Below are 14,241 nucleotides of genomic sequence, written 5' to 3' on the forward strand. Positions count from 1 at the left end.
TCCTCCCTCCTTATCCCTCTTCCTGCTCCTGAGGATGGAGGCAATTATGGGAGTGCAGAGAGATTTCCATCAGTAGATCTCCAAAACCGTTTGTCAATATCTGTAGAAATAAGTTGGGAACATAACAGCTTCTTTATACTTCTCTGAAATTAAGGCTGTTAGTGCCTAAGCTCAAAATTTGAAAGGAAATCTTGAATAGTAATGGCCGCCTTAAGTTTGCTCAAAGATTTCTCACAGAATCTTTTACTCTGAGTCTCAAATAATTATTGGAGGGGAAACTTTTCCCTCCCTTCAATGAAATTAATTCATTTACCTCCAGATGTCCTCCACATTGTCTTTTTAATTCAAGTGAAAAGTCACAAAAATATATTTGGTTTTCCCTGAATAATAATGGAAACCTTGCTTCTTACAGGTATTATGAAATGTATCTATTCCTGAATTAAAAATCAGAAGGCCAAAATTATGTGTATTTTTCTACCCTTGGATGAGTAACCTAACTCCCCTGAGTCTGTTTCCTCGTATATAAAGTTGAGGTTGTATCTGTCACAGGGTAACTGTGAGACTCCAATCAGGCAAAGGTGCATAAAAGAAAGATGGAATTATTATTGTCCCCTTTCTCCTTTCAGAAGGAAGAATTCAGAGGGAGGAAAGAAGCAATTACTAGAATAAACAGCTTTGGAAGTGGGACCTTGGTTCTCTTTATTGATACATACTTAGAATGCAAACTCAGATGGCCTGGGAAGTTACTTAAATGAACAGCCTTGGCAGGTGAAAGATAAAGAGCACGAGGCAGTGACAAATGCAGGCGCACATACCCTGCCTCAAGACACTCAGATTCGAAACTTCTGAACACTGTAACGGATAAACACAATATCATGTGGGGTCACATCCTGCCAGCAGCTCTCAGCTTGCCATTCCTGCTCTAGCTAACAGTTTAATTTTTGAACAAATATTTAACTTGAGATGCTAAAAGCTAGCAGAATGGAATGATATGCTTTGCCTTTCTGTCCTTGCTCGTAACCACTCTGACAGAAACAGAGAAACCAGAACTAAAATGAAGAGAGGGGGTGGAGGCAGGGTGGATAGTAAACGGGTTGAGAGATTAACATTCGCAGTTTAGAGTAGGTGTTTTCAGGTTAAAGAGCAAGTTGGAGAAATTACCATTATTTTAGAATCAGATCTTCAGTATCAGGGTGGTTAATGGTGTTCGCTGGGAGGCAGCTAGTAGGTAAATATAAGTTAACATTAAAATTAATTGTATGAAGTGGAGTATTTATAAAGTAAAATAGAATACAGTTTTATCTGTCTTATACTGTATATGTTATATAAGATTGTGACCCTTCATATATGCCTAATTTCTAGGCTTTGAACTGTGTTATCAACGGAAACATGTGTTTCCCAACGTTGTGTTATCCCAAGAAACCATGGGAACAATCAAGAGCAAAAATTTTGATAGTCCTATTTTATTTTGTTTAACTTAATTTTTTATATTACATTGAAAGCAATAGAAGCATTTGAAATATTTAATATTGCATGGATAGACTTCAAAACTTAGCATAATAGTAGTTCTATAATGACTTTTAGTCAGTCTTTTATAGAGTCTAATAATTTGCATGATTCTATGTTCAATGTGCTTTAGACCAAGAGGCTATCATTATAAAGATGTTCCCCCTTTAAAACAGTATAATTTTTGTTTAAGATTACACAATGACCTTAAAAATTCGCATTCCATGAAATTTACCCAACAACTCCTTTGTTCAACCCCTCTACCTGAATTAAAATGCTAAAGTTTTGTGTTCTTCCAACTCCAGTGAACAGTTTTTCCTCTTTAATTCTAACCTTTGACCCTCTTTCACCCAACAATTGATATCTGGTCATTATTTCTTTTACTGCTTTCCACCCCCTGTTGTCAGATGGACTGTTCTGTTGTCTAAAACACTTGATAGGTGGACAGGTTTATATAATCCGAGGTGAGTTCCTGTAGAGGCTAATTGGATGTTGTCTTTTCATGCAAAAACAAAATACCCTAAACTTGCCAGCAGTGAAGCTGTCCACCATGTTGGTTTCCAAAAAAAATGCACATTTATTATCTGTGGTACTTGAAATAAAACTAACTTAGAATTTATCTCTGATTATGGATGATGGTATTCAGAGTATGTAAAAATAAGCAAAACTTTTTAAATTAAAGGTTTTATTTTTCATGTACTGTATTTTGATTCATACAATAGATATTTCATAAGAAATATTGCAATTTTCATTAAAATCAATTGAAATTTTGATATGAAGTACACATGATGGATCACCATGCTGAAGATCATTTGCATGAGTACAAAGAAACTGAAAACACAGTTGTTTGAAGAGAGGGTTTATCTCCAAAATAATCAGGCGATGAACTGTAATATTTCACTTTGTACACTAAACATCACATCAATTTTTTTTGTAATTCATGAAAACAGTTAAGAATTCCATACTTTAAATTTCACATTAAATTCTGCCAAAAAAGAATCCTGTAGTATTTATTTTAATGATCCAAAAAGCACATTAAATGTATTCTTGCATGAAACCAGGAGAAAGTTTTACTTGATTTGCTAAACTTTGAGCCCTTAATGCATTTGGCTTCATTTTGGCCCTTTCAGATGTTTTTAAAATATATTTAAAAACCACATCCATGCAGAGATTTTTTTGACATTTCATCCTAAGCTGTTTTGATGTCATCTTTGCATTCTTGTCTTCTTTTCCTCTTTACCATTTGCCTTCATTTCTATTTGTTTGTTTATTCTTTTTCTCTGAAAACACAGTGGAATGCTTTACAGTGTTGTGGCTAATTGAGCTTGCTAAGTGTTTTTTAATGCTATGATGTCCTGCTTAGTGAAGCTAAATGGGGATGGGGTTGGGCAGGGGTGGTAGTGGGAGGTCAGGGATTGGGGGTGGGAGGGTGTGGAGGAAGGATTATGAGGTATACCTTTAAATTCTAACCATGACGTAGAAATAGTGAGGCTGAGATATTGTGACCCACAAAAGATTTGCATTCTCTGTCCTTGTCACATTTTAGAAGCATCTACATCAAAATGGAATTCATTGAATTTCCATTAAACATGGTATACACCATATCCTTATAAAGTATAAAGACTCAGTGTTCTCAGCAGATGTCATAATAAAGGTGTTTTGAGTTGGTTTCAAATGATATCTGTGGTATGTTGTTCTTTTTTTCCTGTAGATACGTATGTTAAATTAACTCTCCTGAATTCCATGGGCCAAGAGATGTCCAAATGCAAGACTTCCATCCGCAGAGGGCAGCCTAATCCAGTATACAAGGAAACGTTTGTTTTTCAAGTGGCCCTATTTCAGCTTTCTGATGTGACACTCATACTGTCTGTGTACAACAAACGCAGCATGAAAAGGAAAGAGATGATAGGCTGGATTTCTTTAGGTCTCAACAGCTCTGGAGAAGAGGAGCTCAATCACTGGACTGAAATGAAAGAGTCGAAAGGACAGCAAGTGTGTAGATGGCATGCCTTACTGGAGTCATGATGTATAGGATAACTGAGCAATTACAATCCGAGGCAGCATTAGCTCTGATTGCAGCATTGCTATTTTTACCTAGTCACCATTACAAGAGCTGTTCTCTGAAGCGTCATCCTCACCATTCTACCCGAATGCTTTAAGGTCTGTGGAAAGAGCATCGAACACTGACATCATTGAAGAAACGATGTGTCTCTGGTAGAGCTTCTTGGGGAAATGAGACACTTGCATCATCATTGTTAATAGTCCTCCAGAGCTTTAAGAACATGCTTTTGGTTTGAAGTTAAGTTTACTTAGCAAAAGAGTCAGTAATTTCGTGAAGGGAAAAAAAAAAAACTGATTTTTTTTTTCTTTAAATCAGAATTTTTAGTCGCAGCACTTTTAGGATCACCCTAAATGTTAACCAGGAAACACATATTTTGACTGGCTCATCCCCGGTGATGGAAATGTTTCTTAATCTGAAAAAGTACATGTCCAGCTCAGTCATGAGGCACATCTAATGGTGAAGGGTTTCAATTACATAGAAAATTGTTTTATTTCAATATTTTCCCTTTGTGCACTTAGTTTCATTGTGCCTCAGTTCTTCTCAATGGCACTCAATCTCAAGTGCAAGCAAGTGTTCATTTTCATAAAGGAATTTTTTAAGTATTTATTTTAAATACTCATTTCTTCATTTGCCTCTGCTTTCGCCTGATCCAAAGAGACCCAGTCACTGGACTGGTCCCTTGCAAGTCTTTTAGACAGGTTGTACTGTAGAACCACGTAACTTTCTGTTGAAAGCACTTCCTGTATTCTTGTATTCCAATGTAGGAAGCTAATAGAGCAGGACCTTACTTTAAAATTTCTTTCAACAATTGACTCTTTAAAATTGTAGTAATGTGAAAATACATTTTTTACCAACTAAAAAAAATATAATAGATAAGCTGTTGAAAATTGAGAACAGCTCAAGTTAAAGAAAATGTTAATTATCTGCTCTGAGAATGGAGTGACCAACACTGCATACATAAAGCAGGTAGCATTCTAATAAGAAACTGTTCTCTCTAAATCTTCTTCAGTCTTACTTCAATTTGTACTTGTGATCTAAAGACTCTCCAGTTCTCAGTTTGAATCAAAACATCACGTTAAAAACAGTTCTGAGATTCCTTATGAAATTTCTAGTGACCTGTGACTAGATCTTATGAAATTTACAGATCCGTTCTTCAACGTGACGTCATCCTGTGCCTTTCATGTAAGTTACATTTGCTCATACAGCTTGAAAGTTGTATTTGCAAAATTAGGCCTTCGATTTTTATAAATGTAAAGATTCCTCAGAACAGTGTCGCAAGATCTTTATTTCCTCTGAAGTATGTAAAAGTTGTATAATGTGCTAATTTTTTTAAATGGCAAGGCATTTTCATTTGTTGTTTTTATATTTAGGAACTCTTATTAATCAGGAATATTATAAGCTGTTTTCTTTTTAATTTTGCTTCTTACCCAGTATATAATTTTATGCATATACTTTATTAAATAGAATGTTTTGTGTATATGAAAAATACTTTCTTTCTTCTCTTTCTAATTTCTAATTAAACTAGACAAAAACATACTATTTACCAGTTACTAAAAAGCAGCATACCATTATTCCTAGTCCCAACTAAGCACTATATATTATTGTAAGCAAGGACTTGTTATTACCACGAATACAAAACCATGCATAGACATTATTACTTCAGCTTGGCTCTACTGAAAGGCCTTAAAAGAAATCCAAAAAGACCGTGAATTAATAATTTTTAGTTTAAAAAATGGCAGCTCTATGCACTCATACACACGAATTATAAGAACCTACAGATGCTATATGGGATGATATGAGGTTTAAGAACATATGTTACAGAGTTACATGAAAGAGAAAAACCCATTCTTTTGTTGTTACACTAATGAGCTTTTTCCAAGGGTTTTTTTATAAATTAGTTAAGTTATAAAGCTAGAATGTGCATCAAATAGTGAAATATCTCCTATACATTATTTTCAGCAACGGTATGGAAAGAGATTTGAAGGTGGGTTGTAGACCTTAGTGAGAAATTGGATTTAAGCATTTGAGGCAACAAGGGTCTTTACTGGTTTTGAAACAACTGACTGCATTGCTAAGAACTGGGATCTTCCTAATGGAAAGAGTTAGTCTTATTCATAGCTGTAACAAAGCCCAATCAATAGTCACATCATGAGACCAATGTAGTGCTTTCTCCTTCAGTGATGAAAAGACCTAACTCGTTGTTATTTGCTAAATCTGGCTTTCTTCAGACTCTGCCCAGAACTGTGTGTGCTTTGGTATATCATTATGAGGTTATCTGGTATAGATATCAAATCCAATATGGCTTAAAAATTAATCAACAGATTTAAAGGTTTTCAAGAAGGACGCTACCTCCACCCCAGCTGCCAAGTCCTCAAAGATTATGAATTTACGTGTACGTGTATCTGTATACACACACCTGCCTACACACACACACACACACACACACACACACACACACACTTAAAGGTGAAGGTGCCCTGGCTTTTTCAGATAACTAATTAGAGAACCATTTATCAAGTTTATGGATTATTTTTCTCCTGTATATATTTACTAAAAATTATATTTGGTTTTGGGTGCTATTTGCTACCATTCTCCTCCACACACAGCAAAATATGTATCTTTTTATCTTGTGGATTGACACAACTTAGAGCAATTACTCCCCAAAATTTGTCTATTCTTTTAGAAAAAGATTAAATAGGTCTCGAGAGACCCACTTCACTCTACTGAATCTAATGTACAAGACAGTACTACTGCTCTTTTGTGTGCTTAAATTTGCATGAAAGCATAAAGGCAAAATCCTATATCTCAGCAATTTGCAGCAAATAGGGGCCCACCAGTGGGCAGCAGGTGCTGTCTCAGAAACTCGAGAAAGACAACCCACTTTCTTATTCTTCTCTTAAAGTCCCCTAAGTTTTATAATAAAATAAGATAGTCCGAATATGGCAATTGACTGGCATTCATGGGAGCTCCTAAGCCTGGAATTATAGGCTTTATCTGTCTCCCAAATGAGCTGCAAAATGTAGTTGTTTATTACTGCCCAGGAAACAAAGTGTATTCAAATCAGAAAAGAATTTGTTTAGTACAATATCATCTTACCATTCAGAAGCTTTCTTCTATACTCTCATGTCTTCTGTCCACATTTTGTGTGAAATCCATTTGTCTTCTTACTATGCATTCTGTGAATTCTCTGTAATGTATTTAGTGACAAAAATAATCAATCAAACTACAATTTAAAAAAGGAAAAACCAGTAAGAAAATATTGAAGCTACCTTGATTAGTATACACATGTTTAAGTGTAGGGCCTGGTAGGGTGGTTTCATCCAGCCTCGTGCAAATCAATGCCCACGGCTACATGTTAAATCATTTTCTTGATATACCATCATTATTTTCATTTACTTAGCAAGTGAATCAGAAGCATAATCAATGATTGCAAGGTAAGACAGCATCTGAAGGATAAGAGGTCATAGAATTGAGGGTGTTAAGATGAATATGGAGACCAAATGAAATCACAGCTTTTCAAGTGAGCTGAGGCTATTTGAAGTTTCAGATGAAGTAAGAACAGTAATCACCAACAAATTTTTTTCCTGATATAAAAAGAAATAACACAAATCCACTGGCCTAAAATTGCCATTTGCCTACATGGACTAGATGGCCGATTCATAGAGATTTTTCTCATCGATGGTCATTACATTATTTCACACTGATTGTTACCATCCAGAAGTTTTTATTTCTTGTCCTTCTCCATTCATCACCCCCCAGTTCACCATATACTCCAGCCTACACTGGAGGTAGCCATCATTATCCCCACCGGCCAAACTCAATATTGAGCAGAAAGTTAAATACACAATGAAACGGTTTTATCTTTTTTTTTTTTTTACGATTTTATTTATTGACAGAGATTACAAGTAGGCAGAGAGGCAAGCAGAGAGAGAGGAGGAAGCAGGCTCCCTGCCGAGCAGAGAGCCCGATGTGGGACTCGATCCCAGGACCCTGAGATCATGACCTGAGCTGAAGGCAGAGGCTTAACCCACTGAGCCACCCAGGCACCCCACAATGAAACGGTTTTAAAATTAACTCCTAAAGCATCATCTGTGCCCACAAAAAATGTATAATAGTAATGATGGTAACTGCTATAATTTATTAAGGTCTACCATAATAATTTATTATTTTGATTCTCACAATAACTCTATGAAGCAAATAATCTTTACAAATTTTATAGATGAAGAAACTGCAGCATAGGGGTTAAGCAGACTTGTCCAAGGTCATCCAATAAGTAAATAGTAGAACTAAGATTAGAACCCAGGTATAAATTACTCTAATACCTATACTACACACACTGCAATTGTACCCGTCTGTACCAGTTGCAAGAAAAACAGGACAACATTGTTATTTATCAGTAATTCCACCCACCTTAATGGGATGGCAGAACTAGAAAAAGAGAAAGAAAAATCAGAGCTTGGGAAAGAGAAGCAAGAAAAGAAGAAAATAAGATCAGAGATCTCCCACCCTCCCTGCCCCAGGATACAAGTGGTACTTCTGTGTAATACTCTGTAGATGACTTTTGATTTCCAGAGACTTGGAGACTAATTTACTCTACAAATTTAGCCTATACTTATATTCTGAAAATATGCCAAACAATTTGTTCTGCTCCCTGTCTACTACTTTTGGGAATCCAAGGTATTTTAATTGTATCTAATCACCTCTCTATGAAGGACATATCTTGTATCCTTTAACAGGTATCTTACCCCTTTCAGTGGTGAGAGAAATGACCCTGTCTTCCTCTGTGCTCTCCTTGTAATTTATGTTTCTTACATACCTTTTATTAAGGTTTAACTGGATTACATGTATTTCTTTCTTCCTTAATAGCAGTAAATGCCTTGTCTTGCTCTCTTTTTGTAACCCTTGCTCATAGTAGGCATATAATAAGTACAGAATCAAACTAAATTTCTTATAGAAGAAGTCAATAATACTGTTATATAGGTCTTAATTTTATGAATCTTATGTAAGGCATGGATTTATTTATTCCTTTATTTTATATATTTATAAGGGTACCTACTGTGTGCCATGTATTGTTCCAAGTGCTACAGACGTGGATGTAGTGTATGAGAGAGACAAAGTGTGTCTGCTCTCGTGGAGCTTGCATTCTAGGGTGGGAAGACAGCCAAAGAAAGATAGGCATTTAGTAGAGTACAGCTTGGGATCTGAACAATCTTCCTGGAGAAGGTTACCCTTGAGTTGGATCTTAAAGAACAGACACAAGGAATATATTTTCAAAATTTGAAGCAAATGTAGTATGTCCCAAATTATGGTGTTTAAGAATTATTTCAAGAACTTAATTTGTATTCCAAAGCCCTGCCTCCAGAGATGTTTGTTTCATTTGGTCTGGAGTGGAGTCCACAAATCTACATTTTATTAAGCTTTCCAGGAGATTCTGTGTGAGATACCCTGGTATAGCATATTGAGCTCAATACTGATAGCATTGTTTCAGTGTCCATAGATTAAATTTATAAGAGTGATAAATAAGAGTGGGATTATGACTGGCATTAGTGCTATTGATCTTTTATTTGTGCGTTCTTAAAAAGGAAAATGTTTAACAAAAACATTAAAAGTGATATTTAATTATGAGTTCCTGTACATTCTCATCCAACATAACGTTTTCAGTGTTCCCTGGTATAATAAATTCTGAAATGTTGTTCTTATGATTCCTGCAAATTGCTTTGGTTTATGGCTCACATAGCCCCTCTAAGCTGTCCTGACAGTCATAAATAGGAGGCAGAGAGAGAGTCTGAGGAGCTATTCGCCGAGTGTCTGTCCGTCTGTATTCTCAATGGAGTTGGGCTGCCCTGTAGGTAAGTTTATAGTGACCGCTGCAGATGGTGGCATTTTCCATTCCTGCTGTAGTGAGTTTGTTGCCTTTAGGCATGGTGGTCTGTGGCTTCCCTGTCTTCACACTCATCACATGAACTTCATTCTTGGCTTCCTCACTAGCCACACGTTCCTATCCCCTCTTCTCTAATCTCTTATTTCCTTGCTTCTTTCTGCTCTAAGGATCTTTTATTTCAAAGAGCAAATTAATACAGCAGGCTCAGGCCTTCCTCCTTCTCTAAAAATAAATACTCTGTGTGCAGTTCATCGGGGTTTCTGTCTTCCCTCATTTAAAACGTAGACATACCTCCTGTCGTGGAATACTTCTCATGGATAGATTTTACATTTGGAAACATCTTTCTCCCCCGACAAAAATCTGTGATTAACCCACTGAAAATGGCGGTTATTTGAATACTGGGAGTGATCTGGGGTGGAACTGGCTGTTTTGGAACAACTGCTGCTGTATCGTTGTGTTTGGTCTGGTTATAACCCAAGACCTGGTTGATGCAAGTTTAACGTGAAAGTGTGTGATGGACTGGAATTATGAGCCCCATATCAAAAAGGAGTCTTGCTTGCTCTTTTTTGTCCCTATGTAGACAGATACGTTTCTCTTTACAATCCTTCCTTCTCTCTTCCTCCCGGCCCTTTTGCCCATTTGCATCGATGCACACTCACACCAAATACTGGAGTTCATCAAAGCCAAATAATATCTATTGAAAAGTGAGACCCTGACTTTTTTTTTCCCCCTTCATCACACGGACCAGACAGTGGGGGACCAGTCGGTTTTCCCCACCACTAGAGCGAGCAAAGCATGGTGCTCATTACTCATGGGAGGTCGGCGGTCGCTCTGGTGATCATCGTAGTGCTTCCCTCCGCTACTGGGAATGTTGTGTGGGTCGGGAGCAAAGAAGGAAATGAGTATGAATCTAACGAAAGTTTGGCATAATTTTATTATAGAATCTCAACCCTTAGCACATAAAAATTCCTAAATAACTGAAAAAAAAGTCACCGCTGTGGCAGTCGTTTTGCAAGATACTTGATATTATTTCCATGTCAGTTTGTCAGTCTGTATCTTCCATTGTCCTATTAGTTTACCTTCCTTCTTCACCTTTTTCTTTATTATTCTAATTAGTATTTGATGTTTGAGCTTGTCTCTTAAATATTCAAGACTGCTTTAAAAAGAACACCCTTACTACCTTTCTGTTTATTCCTTTAACATGTGATCTCCCACCTGACACATTGTTTTTAAAAATGAATACCCAATAGATGAACTATAATACTCCATTATACACTGAAAAAATAATTTTCTGAAGTTTGTTTCTATATTCAGATATTGCTAGAATGCTTGTTTCCATAAATCTAAGGAGATAATATTTTTTCCTTGAAATTTTTATTTAAATTCTAGCTAGTTAACATCCAGTGCAGTTAATATTAAATGCAACTATTTTGCTTAATGAGAAAGTAGGAATTTCCCCATATCTCTGATACTGATTGTCTTGCCTCACATCTGGCTGAAGGGGGATGGGTGTGAGCCTCTTACCAGCCCTTCATCTGTCAGTTTCTGGGTGTGCTCACCTCCTCTGCACGTATTGTTTCCAGTAACAACTGAAGCTTTTCTACCCTGGTGGTAGGTCCTCCACTGTGATCCTTTTCCTAACCTTCACTAAGGCGGATGGGAGTACTACATAGGAAGAAAGAACCCCGAAAGCCTAACGGAACAGTATCTTAGAGCCCTGGCATGGGACCGAAACCCAAATACCTACAGGTGATTCTAGTCATAATGGAGTAGAAACCAACTTTCCAGAAGTGAGATTTTAGGACGTTATGTCCTATCCTAAATTCCCTCCTTTTGGGTATCTTCTCCCTCTCACTTATACATTCTTTCTTTCTTTTTTTTTTTTTTAATTTTGTGAGGAAGTCTTAAAAAGCAATGGTTTTTAAAATGTCCAATGTTGACCTAACTGGGCAGGATTTCAGAAAAGGGAAACTGATGTAAAGACCATAGAGTCATAGGACGGCTTGTGTTGGGAGGGAGGGGGCAGATGGCATTTGTTTTTCTTAGGGGTGGTGCTTCTGGACAAATACTGAGAACATTTACAACATTCTGTGATTATGTCACATTTGTTTTGTGAGGGTAGTTTTGCCTATAAACCAGCTCGCTTAGCACTTAAGTATATTTAAACAATTATTTGAAACACAACTAGAATATAATGGTGAAACATCTAACAGTATTTTGCAATTATAAATATTACTTTAAATTTACTTGAGAAAGTTTCCAGTGGTAGCTTGCATTACAAAATTAATTTATAATGTTTCTGCATAATTTTAATTAGATGATTTCTGTTTTTGTGGTGAAAATATAGTGGCAACAATTTTGAGGAATCTTTAAAACTGTAGTAGAGAGGACAGCCAGTCTTTGGCTGGGTTTTTATTAGAATTTTGAAATAAAGTGTTATCAATGTTCCTTTTCAGTTCAGTTAGCCTTGAGGAAGAACCAATTATTGTATGAGCTTTAAGGTTCTTGATAAATGTTAAGATCTATTCTTTTTCTAAAACTCATGATGCTCACCACTGCTCAATATTCTTGCATTGTGTTTTGTTTCTCAAAATAATGTAATTTTTATGGAAAACTCATTTAGTGGAATCTTATGTTGAATATCCCCTTACTTTGCTTTTTTCCTTTCTTCTTCCTATTTTCTTCTTTCTTTTCTTTCTTTTTTTTTTCTTTTTTTTTTGGAGGCAAAGAGACTTCCTTAATAGTATAGTTTCTACAGAGCTTTCTTACTTATTTTTCTAATAATGGATATAACAGTGTGATGATGTTTAAATGCTCTGTGAGCAAAACTCTGTTAAACAACCTGAAGAAAATGCACTGCTGATTAACATTTCCCTTGGTCTTCAATTGTCTCCAACATATTTTCTAGTGACTCTACACCATTAATGGATCTTATTAATATATATAAATGTCTTTATGTTTATCAACAGTGTTGTACTATCGTCACATATTCATTGGCGTTTGGGGTCAAAAATATAAACAGAAGCGTGTGTGAAATGACCCATTTTATAGAATGAGCATATATCTAATCATTTTCATGTAATTGAAAATGTGCTATCTGTGGCATTTTATTCTCCTATCTACTTTTCTACTATCTATACACCGATTGTCTCGGTGCAGTTTTCCTTTTGTATAATTGTATTACGTAAAAAATCGCTGACCTATCTGTAAACAATATAAGAACTGTTAAAATTATTAATCCAAGGAGATTTTAATGGCAGTTTGATTTTCCAGAGAATAAATTTTTGTGTGGGTTAAAAGTTTTCTTTACCTTTTTGTCAAAAATCTCCTCACCCTTCAGCATTCACTTGGAATGGGTAAGCCTCCATCTTCTCAGATGAGGATACACAAAAATCAGCCCAAATTCTTATCCTTAACAAGTGTAGATACGTTCATTGCCCAAAATAATGTCGATTGCATAAGCAAACATCAGATTGAGACATGTAAATGTTATTAAGAGGTCAGGTTTAAAAGGATTGCGTTTCAGCATGCTGTAAAATATTGCTATCACAATGTTTGGGTCATTTTATTTTCTTTAATTCTAAGTCAAATGTGACCTCCAAAGAAAACAGACTACAGCAAATTTAAACATTTTAAAATCTTCGCCTTTAAAGTTCACAAATAAGTCAAGAAGGAAACTAGCTTCACGGTGATCTCAGCATCTCGAGCTGGAACAAGCCTACGTGTACATAGTTACCTAGCTTACTGGGAACATGTCCTAATTCATATCGGTATCATTCTACTTAACAAAATCATTCTGCATTTGGCAATAGCAGTTTGTTGATTTCCAATCCTTCTTTATTAGGCATTTATAATATTATTTCCCAAAGACCTTGAGTTTAGATATATTTTTCATATTTTATTTCCCTGCCCATTTTATGTCCGACAACAAAAATTTTTAAAAACAGACTTTACAAGTACTCTTTGCCATATTGAAAAGAATTTCAACTTTTGGTGCTCTAAAATTGACAGAAATTAAAGTTGCTAGTATACTATCTAATTTCTGATTGTCTTTGAATCTTCAGGTCCAGAAGTTAACCAGAAGCCTTCTTTAATGAACTTTTTTAAAGAGTAAAACACCAATGCTTGATTTCTTTGGTTTAATTCTTTTAATTTTAATTAAATTTCAGTAGGGCTACCTCTACTGAAACACAAAACGTGAAACAATTTTGCGTAAAATAAATGGGTTCATAATTTAATCTCCAACTAAGTTTAAAGAAATTGTATCCCTTCCCAGTATTTGCTGCTGAATTCATCCCTCCCCCCAACCCCCCCAAAAAGGTTAAGTTTCCACTATTAAGACATTTAAGGTCAAAGAAGCAAAAATAATAGACTCGCTTATGCACTTACTCCAAAAAAAAGTGATTGTCTGTCACAGAATTGCAATTGATATAAAGTGAAATTCCAACAGAAAATACACACATCTGCATTCTAACTAGAAAATCATTAACTTATGTTTTTATTGTGGAGGGATTTAGGTAAGTAGTTATTCATCATACCATATTCTATATATATACATAATATATACTCGAATGTTTTCATTGCAAATTGATTGTAATCTTTGATTTCCAGTATGCAAAATATTTAAATCAGGTTTTTTCCCATAGAATTTCAAAATATTCCATGATGTTTCCCATTTGAAAATAAAATAATTCTCGATTTAAAAATTAAAGTTCTCAGTAAATATATGAAAAATTGTTTAATTAGTACTTTTCAATCAATTATAACAATAATACACTAAATGTTTCTATGT

The 14,241-nt window shown here is 35.5% G+C and overlaps 1 protein-coding gene across 3 annotated transcripts in view; it reads left to right on the forward strand.

Annotated features, from left to right (window-relative positions):
• Positions 1–4,967, forward strand: part of SYT14 (synaptotagmin 14) — a 201,443-nt gene extending 196,476 nt beyond the window's left edge. For 2 of the 3 annotated variants that reach the window (XM_045982932.1, XM_045982930.1), the window contains one exon: positions 3,218–4,967. In XM_045982932.1, coding sequence (XP_045838888.1) covers positions 3,218–3,531 — 314 coding nt within the window. In that variant the 3' untranslated portion in view covers positions 3,532–4,967. Of the gene's footprint in view, positions 1–1,913; positions 1,971–3,217 lie in introns of all 3 variants that reach the window. The other variant, XM_045982931.1, reaches the window with a different exon arrangement.
• Positions 4,968–14,241: the final 9,274 nt, after the last annotated feature.

Source organism: Meles meles, chromosome 17 (genome assembly GCF_922984935.1).
Source record: "Meles meles chromosome 17, mMelMel3.1 paternal haplotype, whole genome shotgun sequence".
Classification (NCBI taxonomy): domain Eukaryota; kingdom Metazoa; phylum Chordata; class Mammalia; order Carnivora; family Mustelidae; genus Meles; species Meles meles.